The sequence below is a fragment of the Pleurodeles waltl genome, chromosome 4_2 (genome assembly GCF_031143425.1).
Source record: "Pleurodeles waltl isolate 20211129_DDA chromosome 4_2, aPleWal1.hap1.20221129, whole genome shotgun sequence".
In the NCBI taxonomy this organism is placed as follows: Eukaryota; Metazoa; Chordata; class Amphibia; order Caudata; family Salamandridae; genus Pleurodeles; species Pleurodeles waltl.
Genome location: NC_090443.1, coordinates 1,027,714,062 through 1,027,731,355, shown reverse-complemented (window position 1 = coordinate 1,027,731,355; position 17,294 = coordinate 1,027,714,062). Strand labels below are relative to the sequence as shown.

At 47.9% G+C, this 17,294-nt stretch overlaps 1 protein-coding gene across 1 annotated transcript in view; it reads left to right on the top strand.

Annotated features, from left to right (window-relative positions):
• Positions 1-57: 57 nt before the first annotated feature.
• The window catches only part of TMEM134 (transmembrane protein 134), a 75,283-nt gene continuing 58,046 nt past the window's right edge, over positions 58-17,294 (top strand). The window contains exon 1 of the mRNA XM_069232920.1: positions 58-1,964. Within this exon, the coding sequence (XP_069089021.1) occupies positions 1,776-1,964 (189 nt within the window). The 5' untranslated portion in view covers positions 58-1,775. The remainder of the gene's footprint in view (positions 1,965-17,294) is intronic.

Sequence of the window (17,294 nt, the reverse complement as noted above, 5' to 3'; positions counted from 1 at the left end):
TCCGGGGCGGGCCTGCCCCACCCACCCCAAGCTCCGGGCTTCTTTTGTCAAGCTGTTGTGCTTGTTTCCTGGAGAAGGGTGAAGAAGAGGAGGAGGAAGTGGGCTCAGCAGAGGCAACAAAGTTACAAGAGAAGAAAAAATAACTAAAGAAGGAAAGAGGGGGGACGGAGGAAGCGAGCACCCCCGCTGAACCCCAGGTGAAGGCGGACACCCCCGAGGAACTCGAAGCGCAGGCTCCAACCCTTCCACCCCAGCCCGACGCTCCTTGGCCTCTCCTGATTGGCTGCCCCGGACTCTGGGCAGACAGGACCCCCCGCTGAAGAGCCGCCACCATAACCCAGGGTGGAGATGGGGCTCCCTCTTGGCTCAGGAGGGTGAGAGTTGGGGCAGGGGTGCATCTTTTCAGGGTGATCTCTACAGGAGAACCCCACCTGTTAGGGGTAGCATCAGGGGGTGTCCTCATTACTGGATTACCCAGGGAGGGTGTCTTTTTCTATCGAGATCCCACAGGAAGCCTTTTTCTGGGGGTAGATTTCGTAGGGATCCTTTTTCTCTGTGTTTATTCTTCGGGGAGCTTTTTTTTATCTGTAGGTAGATTCTTCAGGTAACTTTTTCCTGTAGGTAATTCTTCAGGGAGCTTTTCCTGTAGGTAGATTCTTCAGGGAGCTTTTTTTTAATCTGTAGGTAGATTCTTCAGGGAACTTTTTCCTGTAGGTAGATTCTTCAGGGAGCTTTTTCCTGTAGGTAGATTCTCCAGGGAACTTTTTCCAGTAGGTATATTCTTCAGGGAGCTTTTTCCTGTAAGTAGATTCCATAGGGAGTCCTTCTCACTAGGTAGAGTCCAGGGAGGCATTTTTTCTCTGCATAGAAACCTCAGTTGGGGTCTTCAGTCTAGGCTTTCTTCTGTAGTGGGATTTCTCAGAGGCCTCTCATGCTTCCTATGGGATTCCCCTGTGTAGTCGTTCTTCTTTATTAAGGCTTTTTTGAAGGGTCTTTCTTATATGGGCAGATACCTCATTGGAGTCTTTTTTTCTTTGGGTTTATATCCTCAGGGAGTCTCTCACTGTATCCTCCAGGAGAGCTTTTCTTCCCTAGTGAGCTTTATCCGGGAAGTTTCTTAGAATTTCAAGGACCACATTTCTTAGCAGGGACGTTTTAAGGGTTGTCTTTATTCAATTAGTAGGTTGCCAAAGTTACCTTTTCCTCCTGTGGTAGGGTTCCTTCCGGTAGAATATTCTCTGGGTAGATTTCTCAGGAGAGTCCCATCCAGGTGACACCTCTGGGTAGTCTGTCTTCTGCAGCGAGATTCCTCAGGAGAGTCTTTCTTCTCTGGTGAGGTTTATCTGGGAGGTCTGTTTTCTCAGAATTTCAGGGAGCACATTTCTTAGCAGGGTAGTTTTAAGGGGTGTCTTTAATTTATTAGTAGGCTACTAAGGATACCCTTTCTCCTGTTGTGGGGTTCCTTTATTCTCTGGCTAGACTCATCAGGAAAGTCTCTGGGGTGACACCCCTGGGAAGTCTGTCTTCTGTAGCGAAATTCCCCAGTGCACTCTTTCTTCTCCAATGGGATTCCTCAGGAGGATATGTGTTGTTTTGGTAGGTTCATCTGTGACTCTGCTCCAAGTAGATTCCTCCAGCTAGTCTTTCTTTTCTAGTTAAATTGTCTAGAGTAGTCTTTCTTCTTTAGTTAGGTTGACTAAGAGGGTAGTGCCTTGAGATTTAGGGGTGAACCTTCCTTTCGCACTCTCCACCAGTGTCCCTCTACCCTCCCACTGATGTCTGCGAAAGTACGACCAGAGTTCAGCATTGATGATGCCTTCGAGCTATCTGTGGAGGAAAGGAGTGAGTCGGGGGGCATGGGTACCCCACGCTTTGGCACCCTGCACTTTGACCGTAAAGCGAACCTTGGCCTGGGCAAGGAGGAGTCTGAAGAAGGCGAGAAACAGAGTCGACTCAAGTACCAGGTACGGATCCACTGGTGCACTCTACTCAACACAGCACCCCTAGTTTACATCTACAGAGAGGTCACCTGATCCCACCACTGCACCCCAGGTTAAAGGGTGCCATAAGGGGACCTCTGCACAGACACAACACCCCCTGTTCACATCTGCCATTAAGATACAGCACCACAAGTTCACAGGTGCCATAAGGGCACCTCTGCTGGAAGGGTACCTCTACCCAGACACAGCACCCTAACTTTAAATATGCAAAAAGGCTCATTTACCCAGACACAGAACCTTAGTTTACATCTATAGAGAGGGTACCTGAACCCAACATAGCATCCCAAGTTCACATGTGCCACAAGGGCACCTCTACACAGACACCGCACCCCAGGTCATATCTGCAATAAGGCACATCTACCCAGACATAGCATCCCAAGTTCACATGTGCCACAAGGGCACCTCTACACAGACACCGCACCCCAGCTCATATCTGCAATAAGGCACATCTACCCAGACACAGCACCCCAAGTTCACATGTGCCACAAGGGCACTTCTACACAGACACAGCACCCCAGTTCATATCTGCAATAAGGCACATCTACCCAGACACAGCACCTCAAGTTCACATGTGCCACAAGGGCACCTCTACACAGACACCGCACCCCAGTTCATATCTGCAATAAGGCACATCTACCCAGACACAGCACCTCAAGTTCACATGGGGCACTTCTAGGCAGACACTGCACCCTTATTGTAAATCTGTAAAAAGAACCCCCTTGCAGACACAGCACCCCAGGTCATATCTGCAATAAGGCACATCTACCCAGACACAGCACCTCAAGTTCACATTTACCATGAGGACACCTCTACCCAGACACAGCACCTCATGTTCACATGTGCCACAGGGGCACCTCTACACAGACACAGCACCCCATGTCATATCTGCAATAAGGCACATCTACCCAGACACAGCACCTCAAGTTCACATTTACCATGAGGACACCTATACCCAGACACAGCACCCCAAGTTCACATGTGCCACAAGGGCACCTCTACACAGACACAGCACCCCAAGTTCACATGTGCCACAGGGGCACCTCTACACAGACACAGCACCCCAGGTCATATCTGCAATAAGGCACATCTACCCAGACACAGCACCCCAAGTTCACATGTGCCACAAGGGCACATCTACCCAGACACAGCACCCCAGGTCATATCTGCAATAAGGCACATCTACCCAGACACAGCACCCCAAGTTCACATGTGCCACAGGGGCACCTCTACACAGACACCGCACCCCAGTTCATATCTGCAATAAGGCACATCTACCCAGACACAGCACCCCAAGTTCACATGTGCCACAGGGGCACCTCTACACAGACACCGCACCCCAGTTCATATCTGCAATAAGGCACATCTACCCAGACACAGCACCTCAAGTTCACATGTGCCATAAGGGCACTTCTAGGCAGACACAGCACCCCCAGTTCACATCTGCCATTAGGAAACCTTCACCCAGACAGATCACCCTAACTGTAAATCTGCAGAAAGGCACCTCTACACAGACGCAGCACCCCCAGTTCACATTAGCCATAAGGGCATCTCTAGCGAGACACAGCACCCCCGGTTCACGTCTGCAATACCCCGACACAGAACCCCCAGTTCACATTTGCCATGAGGACACCTCTACCCAGACACAGCACCCCAAGTTCACCTCTGCAATAAGGCACTTTTACCCAGATACAGCACCCCAAGTTCACATGTGCCTTAAGGGCACCTCTACCCAGACACTGCACCCTAACTTTAAATCTACAAAAAGGCACCTCTGCCCAGATGCAACACCCCCAGGTCACATCTGCTGTTAGGACACCTCCACCCAGACACAGCACCCCAAGTTTACATGTGTCGTAAGGCCACCTGTACCCAGACACAGCACCCTAACTTTAAATCTGCAAAAATGCACCTTTGCCCAGACACAGCACCCTCATTTCACATCTGCCATAAGGGCACCTCTCTCGAGGCACAGCACCCCCATTTCACATGTGCAATAGGGCACTTTTGCGCAGACACAGCACCTCAAGTTCACATGTGCTAGAAGGCCCCCTCTGCTCGGCTACAGCACCCCCAGGTTACACTTGTAAAAGATATGCCTACCTAGACAAAGCACTCCCAGTTCACATCTGTAAACAATGGCATGTCTGCCCAGACAATGCACCTTAATAAGTGTCTTGATATATTTGAATAAAGACACCCCAGGCCTGGCTAGGCTGGTGCCCCAGGGCCTCTCAAGTACTCCATGCAAGCTCATGCACCACAGCACCATAGGTGCCTTATTATTTAACCAACAAGAAACATTTTCCAACCTGTGCTGGCCGCACACCAGGCAGAGACGCTGTCTCCTCTTTTGCTTTCCTGAGCTGTGACCAGGCAGGTGTCCAGTTAAAGGATGGCTGTACATGTTTGAGGTCCCACCTCCTTCCCTCAGAGGGAAGTTTAAACTGATAGTTGTCAAAGTTTTCTCTGTTGGACCATGACAGAGGTAGATAGTCTGGGGAACTCTAGAATAACTGGTTTAGATACAAACAGGCAAGACAGTGACTAAAGAGAACAGAAAGTACACACCTCCTAAGCGACAAACACTCAGTAAAGCAGTGATAAGGGCGCTGTGCGCCTAGGGGCCCACTTCAGGGAACGCGCTGCCTACTTTGCTGCAAGGTGGTGGTTGCTGATAGCTCAGTGATTGTGCGCTGGGACAGCTTCTAGCATACAGCTCCTTGTGGGATGTGCATCCCCTAGCAATAGGTCTGCCACAGTGTGTTAAACTCTAATGTACGCACTCCCAAAAAATGCATTGTCACAATTTAAACATTTCATTCCTGGGACTCGCACTCTGAGCAGAATAGCACTCCAACTTCTAATATACACACACAATTATGATTAATTGATAGAAAACATTTTATATTAATAGAAATAAATTACACTTGCCGATAAGGAAGAGCGCACCAACAATGTTGTGGATGGGTTTTACTCCAGAGTCAGATGAAGGTCCAAGCTAGGACCGAAACGTGTTGCTGCGCTGGATGTTGCCTGTTATTTCCAAATTTGTTGAAATATAAGTAACAACTGTTGAGTAAAACACACATTTGTAGAGTGCTGAGTATATGAGGAAGTTCCTAGCAGGATACTGATAACATGCCATAGAAGTGGAAAGAGCTGTGGCCAATTAACATGTAATTTAGAGCAATTGTACTAATAAATTCCTATTCACACACTTCTCAATACAGCGTAAAGGTCAAATTCCAGTTTATTATCATCATTGTAGAGTAAAACTGTCACAAGACGTACACTGTCTATTGCCTCGCCGGTTCTGTATTACAATGACTTAACACTTGGAAGCAACTCTGCTAATAGCCACAGACAGTGCTTAATTTGTGTAAAAAAAAAAAAGAAAAGAAATATGTCAGGGCCCTTGTCAGGGTGCCACAGCAGCTGCACCACCCAGTGCCGCCAGTGACAATACCAACACAACTACCAACCATCACATGCCTACATGTGTGGCAGTTCAGGCTACCGAGCCCCCCACAGCTATAGGAATGCATTGGGTGGTACATATTAGTTGTTTTTAATGTGTTTTGAATGATAAAACTACTGTTGTTCCACTCATCTCTAAATCAATCAAACAGCGCCACCATGTGGCAGCTGTCATAAGTGCCAGTATTGACAATTAAGTGCAGGTGCTGAGCACTGGAAACCACTGTCTCAAATTAAGCACTGGCCACTGGGCCTCTCAAGTGTGAATTTAACTTACTACACAAAGTTAACCCCTTGCATCCTGGTTCGGGTTAAATATATTTTCATGAAAATATATACACATGAAAAATACCATGTTAGAGTGATAAGCTATTTATTGCCATTGAGGACAGCGGGGAGGGGCACAGTGACCCTCTAAAGCCTTCACCTCTAATGAGTCAAGGCCCCTCCCCACACTTAACACTGGAAATAAACAGCATATCACACTCTGTACATCTGCATATATATAGTCTTAAATATATTCATATAATAATAACAGTGATGAGGACTATTCATCTGAAATTGTTCTGATTTTATTATTTTTAACTATTTAAAGGGGTCATGTGACGTCTAGATTGTAACTGTATAGAGCGTGTTTCATTGCTTCTAAATAATGTGCCTTATTCCTGTTGAATCTTTGCGGTGTATCCACTCATAATTGCCTCAGATGTCATGCACTCTGACGTCACCTTGGCATGTGTGCAGTACAGAAAACCCGCTATAAATGAATGAACTAACCCCTGGGTGGGGGGCAGACCTCCCAACTCAAGCACATGCAGAAACGTGTCTTTATCGTTACTAACCAGGATCAGTGTGATCCCAGGCTGTGAAGATGCTATGAACCAGCAGAGGACCAGTGCGAGCTTTGAAGCAGGGGTCTCCAACCACAAGCTTGGGAGCGACTGGTAGCTCGCCTGTAACTTGTGGAAGCCCCGCGCAGTAGGTCAGAGCGAGGGTCTGGACACACTGAAGAAGACAGCAATACTCCTTTTCAGACCCCAGGAGTCGCAGCCAGACCAATGGCAGGCCTCCACACAAGCACGCACACTGCGACAGCCCACTGCAGAGGGATGGCCTGCAAAATGACCACGCGTCTTCCCCCGCCGTCTATTAAAGGTGGATAGAGATTGGTCATGTTGCATGCCTTGTTGTGTCAATCATGCTGTTTAAAGTGACACTTGGCCGTGAAAGAATGACATATGGAGCAGGAGATTTGCTTTCGTGCGGAGCTGCAGGGGGTGGTCATTATCGGTAATCCTATGTGGGAACTTGAATCGGGACTGGAATCTTATCTGACATGGTCATCTTTAGAGATGTGCAGAAACTGCTTAATTTGCATTTCTACATAAAACACTGAATAACTACTGAAATGTGAATCCATCATTTGGCGCTATATTCAGTGTAACATGCGCAAGTATGTCAGTTTTTGATGCAAGGACACAATTTGACCAAAGCGCAAGAAATGCAGCTACCATAAACAGCAGTTGATTGTGTCTAGCTGTTTGCATTTAACCAGCAATCCAGGAAGTTGGAATTATGTGATGTGGCGTATTACTGTCATTTGTAATGCTGTAACAAGCATAGTGTGAAATTCCCAAAATGTACATCAATTACACAGGTGTAATTTAAATTTCATCCAGGCCTAGTCACATTGTAAAAGTGAAAATATTCAGTAGTAGATCAGGGTGATACTTATTGATCAAAAGTAGCTCCAATCAGGCAAAAGGTTGGAGACCCCTGCTCTGGAGTCTCAGTGGTGGTGTTTGTACCTCTGATTTCCATGGGAAATCCACCCTTCTGGGCAGTTTTCCACCTGGTGAAATGTGCTCAAGGCAAACCACAAAGATGCAGTTTTCCCTCACACATCTTGTGCTTGAATCTGAATGGCAGTCATACGAGGGTGATAGCAGGGAGGAATACCTGGGTGATGTCGCTGATGACATCACCAAACTACCATCTTGTACCCAGCAACTAGGAAGATGTGTTCCTGGGCCCTTGAAGCCTGGACAGTTAAAATGGCACTGGAAGGTTTATTATTGCAACCGGTCGAATGGATATGAAAGGCCCGGGGCAGAATGGCCTCTGCTTAGGCCAGTCTCTTGCTCCAAATGCACAGAACAGAAAATAATTATCTGGACAAGGGGCATGAAGCCAGCTTTGGTGCTTGGTAGCTTCGGTCACCCTGTGTAAAACATCTACCTAGGTTTAGTCCCTGATTGGGATCTTGGCAGACGAGCTTCTCTGTCACAACGGTGATGGATAGCCCGTTCCCTGAAATATAAATCCCATAGGGTATAATGAGGTTAATATTTTAGCGGACGGGATATCCATCACCATTGTAACTCATCTGCCAAGATCTTAACCAGACTATAAGCGTCTTCATTCATCATCAGTAGTCGTTTCTTCATCGTAAGTCTTTGGTTGAGAAGTACATGTGGACACTTCACCCCTGTCCCTGGTCTGCAGCACCAGTCCACAAACATGAAGGGTGGGGTGCATGACTGCCATCAAGGGAGGTCTTCAGGCTCCAGGAGGGAGGCCTGCAAGCTTCATCTATATCTTTTAATCTTTTTTCATATTTTCAGTTGTTACCAGCTCCCTGCGGGAAGCTTCCAAGGTGCTCTGATCTACTACAAGCGCAAGCCCCCTCCTTTCGAGACACCCGGCTCTTGTACAGCGCTCTGGTGCCTTGGTGCTTGGTTCAGTGTTTCTAGATAGATCCAGGGCCTTGATCAGGATCTCGAGGAGCCATCGGTGTTGAAGCGCATCTCTCCAGCCTCCAGAGGTAGTATCGCTCACTGGTGCAGAGGCACAGCTTTTTTCTGAGAATCGGGTAAAAAATGTGGACATGCGCATTTCCTCCTCACTTACTCATGCTGGTTTCCACTAAATGGAAAACCTACATTTGCAAATAACCTGCGGTAGGAGCAGGCCTTGAGTTATAAGATTCCCTAAGATTTCCAGGACTGATCGTTGGGATGTTTCTGAATCCCAATAGGTGTAAGATCTGCTCCACGTGGAGGGTGAAGCCCAAGAGACTAGACTTCTGACTTTCTAAAGCAGTGCTGTGAAGTAGACATGTCCTGGTAATGGCGTCTGCTACATATCTTCAAACTCTTCTCAAGAGCCCCTGTTGCATGCGTGAGCATAACATCTCCACTTTAAATTTTGACCTTCTGCAAGACCCATGCAGTGATTCAAAGATGTGGGATGCCGACAGCCGTCTCTTCCCTGTCCTTCTTTGGCTTACATTGGTCTGACATCAATCACCCTCACCTACATCTGTCCTCCTCACCCTACATCACCTCTGTCCTCATCATCCCACATCATCTCTGTCCTATTCACCTTACATCATCTCTGTCCTCATCACCCTACATCACCCGTGTGCTCGCCACCTTACCGTGGCTATCTTGTGATAAAAGATGATTCAGAAAACATCCTGTGTGCTTCATAGAACCCTCACACACTCTCCCGCTAGGCACTGAACAGCTCAGGGGTTGAGGTTCTGCGCTCTTGAGTCATTGTGCAGCTCTAGGTCCCTGCTGGAGGAAGTGGATTTTAGTCAAATTTTCTTTATTGGGGTTTTTACAGATCATATCAAGATTTCACAGCAGCAGTAAACAGCATCAGGACCCTCAGTCTTATACAAGAGAGCGCTATTAAGACAAACATTTGCATTTGTGTACAGGCATCCGTTGTTGTAATCTAATGCTTCATCTTACTCAAAGCATCTCGATGCCCAACAGTAAAACCTCACGCCCCACCAGGGAATCACCCCCTCCACCCCCCGAAGACCTCATGTCGATATAGGCCCGTCAGCGAGTTTGTATGGAGTTATATTTGCAAAAGATGAGGCGCTAGTGTTCGCGTAGGACAAGCCGCGTGGAAGTCCGATAGACAACAAATTCACTAGAGGACCCCAGACATATTCAAAGTTTTTGAAGTTAACCAGTAGTATGTCAGCCATTCTTTCCATGGTCTAGACTTACCACAGTCGGGCATGCCATTGCGCAATCAAGGGAGGCATTGTTTTGTTCAGTGAGGCTGCCAATGTCATTTTAGCCACTCCTAAGCAGAGCCAAAGGATGGCGCGGTCACTTGAGGTCTGGCGCTTAAGGGGTGTATCATGCAGCCACAACAGGGTGAACCCCATAGTAAAGGGGACTAGGTAACCTAGAATGTCTTTAATTTGTGCTAAGATTTCTGACCAAACTGGGTGAATGATAGGACAGTCCCACCATATATGGCAGAAGTCCCCAAGCAACCCGCGCCCTCTTCAGCAAAAGTTGGTTGTGTTGTGAAAGTTTTTTTTGTGTTTCATGGGATAGAGATACCAGTCGTACAGCTGTAGTCGGCGTCCCTCATCCCCAAAGTGCGGTTAAAACTTCGTATGTCTCACCATAATTTCCACCGTTTTTCTTCGGGGGCCTCTTCTCCTAACATAGTGGACCAGAGATGCATGCGCCGTGGCCTGATCTTTGAGAATGTATCACTTAAAAGGGAATAAAGAAATTAAATGGCCCCCTTGGCATGTTTTACACATTTTTCAATTGGGGATAGGTCTCCTATTGCAGCATCTCTTCCACCCGGGTGGAGGACCCAGTGCTTCAACTTCATTTAGTGGTACCTCTTAGTAGTGGAGAGGCCAACATTTAATTGACAGTTTTCAAAGGTAAGAATATCCCACCCATGAAATAGGTCAGAAACAGTGGAGCATACTCCCTCCCTCCAGGGATCGAAAGGCCCAGGATTTAGCGCGGGTTGGGGGTGAGGCAGGATTAAAGTGGATCGGGGTGAGTGGGGAGGGACATTTTGTCCATGGTGCGGCATGATTCAGCGCATCCCAGACTTTAGGACCATTGTCGTAGGCATGCTAATGTGCATTAGAGCAGTGGTTCCCAACCTTTTGACGTCTATGTCCCCCCCATTTTATCATTACTGGAACCCGGGGACCCCCACTAAATAATTATTGGAATCCGGGGACCCCCTCACTGAGTCATTACTGAAAGCTGGGGATGTAATCTGATAATATTTTTGAATTTTCTAAGCAGTCGCGGAACCCCCTGAGGAGGCTTCGCGGACCCGCAGAAGTCCCCGGACCACAGGTTAGGAACCACTGCATTAGAGGGTCCGTCTGCTTTAGGTTTCCACAGCAAGTCCCAAATATATCCGAAAGAGCCAACGCTCCCGCCTCTCTCGGCAAGTGCAATACTTTATAGGGGAGTCAGGCTCTACGATTTTGCCTAATGAATTTGGTCACCAAGTTGTGACTTGTATAGAGTCCATTGTCCACCCCAATTGGGAGCCCCTGAGACGGGTATGAAACCGTGGAAGGACTGCCATTCTGATTGCTTAGATACGGCCCGAGCAAGATAGATACATAGGGACCCATCTTTTAAGAGCCTCCTTGAGTTGATGAATAAGTGGGGAAAATGTGCCCTTTAACAGGTCAGACAGCTTGAGGAAGTGGATTTTAAGGCACACTGCACCCTGACATAATCTTCCCCATGCTCTGCCCCAGGACTCTCCAGTTCCCTCACCGTGGGCACTGGGTATTTGCTCCCAGCATATGAAATCTCTCCAGAGCGAGAGGCATCTCTCATCTGTAATCGCATAAAGCTTTTGCCCTCACACTGTTGACAGTGAGGGTGTGGCCCTCCAGTCAGGTTCCACAGCTGCTGTTCCGCTCCCTGTAATTTACTATAGTTTTTTTTTCTCTTCTTAACATGTACACTCCTTCTTTGTCATGTGAATTGGAAAAATATTCTCTACCTCTGTTTCCTGTTGTATTTAACCTTGCATTGCCTTTGAGGCCCCATGCGCCGGGCTCCTGGAAACCCCAAGTGAAATTAAAAAGCATGGATGCCTCTCAAAAGGGTGTTTTTTAGTATTCAAATGACAGTACCAGTACTGATGCACAAGGCTGCTATACCTTTAATGGGCAAGCACCTCTTGAGTGCCTATGTACTGTTAATTGGAGTGCACCAGCATGTCTGAGCTGGACTTGGATACTTTTCATGGGAGAGCACCAGCAGCATGTCTCAGCAGGACTTGGATAATTTTCATGGGAGTGCACCAGCAGCATGTCTCAGCAGGACTTGGATACTTTTCATCGGAGTGCACCAGCAGCATGTCTCAGCAGGGCTTGGATACTTTTCATGGGAGTGCCCCAGCAGCATGTCTCAGCAGGAATTGGTTACTTTTAATGGGAGATCTCCAGCAGCATGTCTCAGCAGGACGTGGATACTTTTCATGGGAGTGCACCACCACTTCTTCATGTGGCTGCTGTAATTGTAATGGGCCAGCTCCTCTTGAGTGCTTAGGTATTCTACTTGGAGTGGACCAGCATGTCTAAGGAGGACTTGGATAATTTTCATGGGAGTGCACCGGCAGCATGTCTCAGCAGGACTTGGATACTTTTCATGGGAGTGCACCAGCAGCATGTCTCAGCAGGACTTGGATACTTTTACAGGGAGAGCACCAGCAGCATGTCTGAGCAGGACTTGGATACTTTTCATGGGAGTGCACCAGCAGCATGTCTCAGCAGGACTTGGATACTTTTCATGGGAGTGCACCAGCAGCATGTCTCGGCAGGACTTGGATACTTTTCATGGGAGTGCACCAGCAGCATGTCTCAGCAGGACTTGGATACTTTTCATGGGAGAGCTCCAGCACTTCTTCACGTGGCTGCGGTACTTGTAGTGGTCTAGCACCTCTTGAGGGCTTAGCTACTCTACTTGGAGTGGAGCAGCATGTCTCAGCAGGACGTGGATACTTTTCATGGGAGAGCACCAGCAGCATGTCTCAGCAGGACGTGGATACTTTTCATGGGAGTGCACCAGCAGCATGTCTCAGCAGGACTTGGATACTTTTCATGGGAGTGCACCAGCACTTCTTCACGTGGCTGCGGTACTTGTAGTGGTCTAGCACCTCTTGAGGGCTTAGCTACTCTACTTGGAGTGGAGCAGCATGTCTCAGCAGGACTTGGATACTTTTCATGGGAGTGCACCAGCAGCATGTCTCAGCAGGACTTGGATACTTTTCATGGGAGTGCACCAGCAGCATGTCTCAGCAGGACTTGGATACTTTTACAGGGAGAGCACCAGCAGCATGTCTCAGCAGGACTTGGATACTTTTCATGGGAGTGCACCAGCAGCATGTCTCAGCAGGACTTGGATACTTTTCATGGGAGTGCACCAGCAGCATGTCTCAGCAGGACTTGGATACTTTTCATGGGAGTGCACCAGCAGCATGTCTCAGCAGGACTTGGATACTTTTAATGGGAGAGCTCCAGCAGCATGTCTCAGCAGGACGTGGATACTTTTAATGGGAGAGCTCCAGCAGCATGTCTCAGCAGGACGTGGATACTTTTCATGGGAGAGCACCAGCAGCATGTCTCAGCAGGACTTGGATACTTTTCATGGGAGTGCACCAGCACTTCTTCATGTGGCTGCGGTACTTGTAGTGGTCTAGCACCTCTTGAGGGCTTAGCTACTCTACTTGGAGTGGAGAAGCATGTCTCAGCAGGACTTGGATACTTTTCATGGGAGTGCACCAGCAGCATGTCTCATCAGGACTTGGATACTTTTCATGGGAGTGCACCAGCAGCATGTCTCAGCAGGACTTGGATACTTTTACAGGGAGAGCACCAGCAGCATGTCTCAGCAGGACTTGGATACTTTTCATGGGAGTGCACCAGCAGCATGTCTCAGCAGGACTTGGATACTTTTTATGGGAGTGCACCAGCAGCATGTCTCAGCAGGGCTTGGATACTTTTCATGGGAGTGCACCAGCAGCATGTCTTAGCAGGACTTGGATACTTTTAATGGGAGAGCTCCAGCAGCATGTCTCAGCAGGACGTGGATACTTTTCATGGGAGAGCACCAGCAGCATGTCTCAGCAGGACTTGGATACTTTTCATGGGATTGCACCAGCACTTCTTCACGTGGCTGCGGTACTTGTAGTGGTCTAGCACCTCTTGAGGGCTTAGCTACTCTACTTGGAGTGAAGCAGCATGTCTCAGCAGGACTTGGATACTTTTCATGGGAGTGCACCAGCAGCATGTCTCAGCAGGACTTGGATACTTTTAATGGGAGTGCACCAGCAGCATGTCTCAGCAGGACGTGGATACTTTTCATGGGAGAGCACCAGCAGCATGTCTCAGCAGGACTTGGATACTTTTCATGGGAGTGCACCAGCACTTCTTCATGTGGCTGCTGTACTTGTAATGGGCCAGCTCCTCTTGAGTGCTTAGGTATTCTACTTGGAGTGGACCAGCATGTCTAAGGAGGACTTGGATAATTTTCATGGGAGTGCACCAGCAGCATGTCTCAGCAGGACTTGGATACTTTTCATGGGAGTGCACCAGCAGCATGTCTCAGCAGGACTTGGATACTTTTACAGGGAGAGCACCAGCAGCATGTCTGAGCAGGACTTGGATACTTTTCATGGGAGTGCACCAGCAGCATGTCTCAGCAGGACTTGGATACTTTTCATGGGAGTGCACCAGCAGCATGTCTCAGCAGGACTTGGATACTTTTCATGGGAGTGCACCAGCAGCATGTCTCAGCAGGACTTGGATACTTTTCATGGGAGAGCTCCAGCAGCATGTCTCAGCAGGACGTGGATACTTTTCATGGGAGAGCACCAGCAGCATGTCTCAGCAGGACCTGGATACTTTTCATGGGAGTGCACCAGCACTTCTTCACGTGGCTGCGGTACTTGTAGTGGTCTAGCACCTCTTGAGGGCTTAGCTACTCTATTTGGAGTGGAGCAGCATGTCTCAGCAGGACTTGGATACTTTTCATGGGAGTGCACCAGCAGCATGTCTCAGCAGGACTTGGATACTTTTCATGGGAGTGATCCAGCAGCATGTCTCAGCAGGACTTGGATACTTTTCATGGGAGTGCACCAGCAGCATGTCTCAGCAGGACTTGGATACTTTTAATGGGAGAGCTCCAGCAGCATGTCTCAGGAGGACGTGGATACTTTTCATGGGAGAGCACCAGCAGCATGTCTCAGCAGGACTTGGATACTTTTCATGGGAGTGCACCAGCACTTCTTCATGTGGCTGCGGTACTTCTAGTGGTCTAGCACCTCTTTAGGGCTTAGCTACTCTACTTGGAGTGGAGCAGCATGTCTAAGCAGGACTTGGATACTTTTCATGGGAGTGCCCCAGCAGCATGTCTCAGCAGGAATTGGATAATGTTCATGTGAGTGCACCAGCAGCATGTCTTAGCAGGACTTGGATACTTTTCATGGGAGTGCCCCAGCAGCAAGTCTCAGCAGGAATTGGATAATATTCATAGGAGAGCTCCAGCAGCATGTCTCAGCAGGACGTGGATACTTTTCATGGGAGTGCACCAGCACTTCTTCACGTGGCTGCGGTACTTGTAGTGGCCTAGCACCTCTTGAGGGCTTAGCTACTCTACTTGGAGTGGAGCAGCATGTCTCAGCAGGACTTGGATACTTTTCATAGGAGTGCACCAGCAGCATGTCTCAGCAGGACTTGGATACTTTTCATGGGAGTGCACCAGCAGCATGTCTCAGCAGGACTGCTTTGTTTTTTAATATTACAGAATCAGCCATCACCAGGGTAGATTTACTTTAAATAGGGCAGTACTAGCATGTTTTAGCAAGGTTGCTCTATTTTACTGGATTAATACTAGGGTACATCATAAGTGAGACTGTGCCTCCCACTTTCAGCAGGACTGCTGTACTTTCAATGTGGGAGTAACAGCAATTCATGTCCGTGTATCTTCACTGGGGCCTTAACGGTACTTCTCAGCAGGACTCCTGTATCTTCACTGGGGCATTAACAACACTTCTCAGCAGGACTGCTGTATCTTCACTGGGCCATTAACAACCTGCACTTCTGAACAGGGCTTGGTGCTTTTAACATGGCAGTACCAGTCCTTCTCTGCACTTTTAATGGAACAGCAGCAGTATGGCCCAGCAGAGTTTCTGTACTATTAGAGGGAGGGCACCAGCACCGCTCAACAAGATGGCATTGAGACTCCCGCTGCGCAGAAGAGACTGAGCGGATTGTTGCTGGCAAAGCATAGGGTTGCGTTGTGTTGAAGGAGGCCGCGGACTCCCTGCTGTTCGGAATAGTTGCAGGATGCTTCGTATTGTCAAGACCAATTGATGATCTACTGGGACCTAATGCCGGAAAGGGTCACGGCCTCGAGATATATTGGCCCCTCTGTGCTCCTTTTTAGAGACCTGTCAGCCGTTGACTTCACGATCTTGGTGTCCTCTGGACTTGCGTAATAGCTATTTCCCCCCCTTCTGCGCTTTTTTCATCACTGGTTTAGTATGTATGATGCTCTGATGACTCTGCATTCTCTATCTTCTCTCATTTCTGCTACTCTGTTTTCTTTCTTTCCTCTCTTTCTGTCTCTTCTTCTCTCTGCTATGCACTTCCCGCTGTGGCGGTCGTCTGTATGTTGTTTCTTATATACATTGAGGGGTTGCATTGATGTGTTTTTGGACAATAATTGTGATTTCCGACGTTGCTAGCCTCCTCAGTGCGTATGGGGTGGCTGGCTGTAAGATTCCAATTGGTACTTATTTTGTATTTGGTCATGAACCATGTATTTGACCTCTCAGATGTGACTGTTTGTTGTTGATCTATATAAATACCAAAATAAATAAATGTATATAAAAAAAAAAAACAAGATGACATTAATTGACAAAACAAACATAAAATGAAGAGCGGATGCTTGCATTAAGTCTAACCACTGCTGATCACTCAGGTAGCATTCCAACCCATTGTTCTCTTGCCCATTGGGCATCACTCCGGTATCATTCCAACCCATTGTTCTCTTGCCCATTGGGCATCACTCAGGTAGCATTCCAACCCATTTTTCTTTTGCCCATTGGCCCCAGCCACAGGCAAATCAATCTTCACCCTACTCCAGTTGGAACAGCCTGAACTGCCACACCAGGTTTTCTCTGAGCCAGAAAACAAGCATCCAGGACCAGTTTCGGTCTGATTGGGGCTCTTAGTCTGGTGTAGCTTTGTTCCAGTGGCACAGTGAGCAACATACCCACACCTGGGCATACCCTTGGCCACCTAGTGTAAGTCAAACAAACAAAATGTGATGGAAGGAATGATTGCAATAAGTCTAACCACTGGTACTAGCTCAGGGTAACATTGCAACCCATCATTCTTTTGGCCACCCTGCCACCTCCAGCAGGACCACTACAAACCCTTCTCTGGTTTAGGAAAGGTCTGAAGATACCTCTTTAAAGAACACTACGTCACAACGCAGTAAAGGTCTGTTGGAGGCGGCAGGTTCTGGTTGGCTGAGGTGAAGCCTTAGCCAGCCAGAACCTACCACTCCTGGAAGGAGTTGGTGATTACACTCACTGTATAACCTGCACTCACTCTTGGGTAGCTTGGCTCAGAGCAGTCCGGCTTACCACAGGGGCAACGTGTAAAGCATTGACGCAGCACTACCACACAATAAATACACTGAGTGTCACAAAAGAGACTTCACACAAGGTGTACGTAAATAAAGTTTGTATTCAGCACACACGATAATTAACACAGCATGTAAATTTGGGCATAAATCACATTTATAAATATCAATAGCCGTATTAAGCCGATCTGTGTTAAAACGACATTAGCAATATGTACATGTGAGAAAAATCATACTTTGCCTCCCAGCACCCTCATGCGGTGCACGAGACCCACTCTAACGATTTCCCCAGTTCAATGTCACACGATTCTAGGATGCACCGCGCCTCACAACTATAGCAGCAGTGTGTACG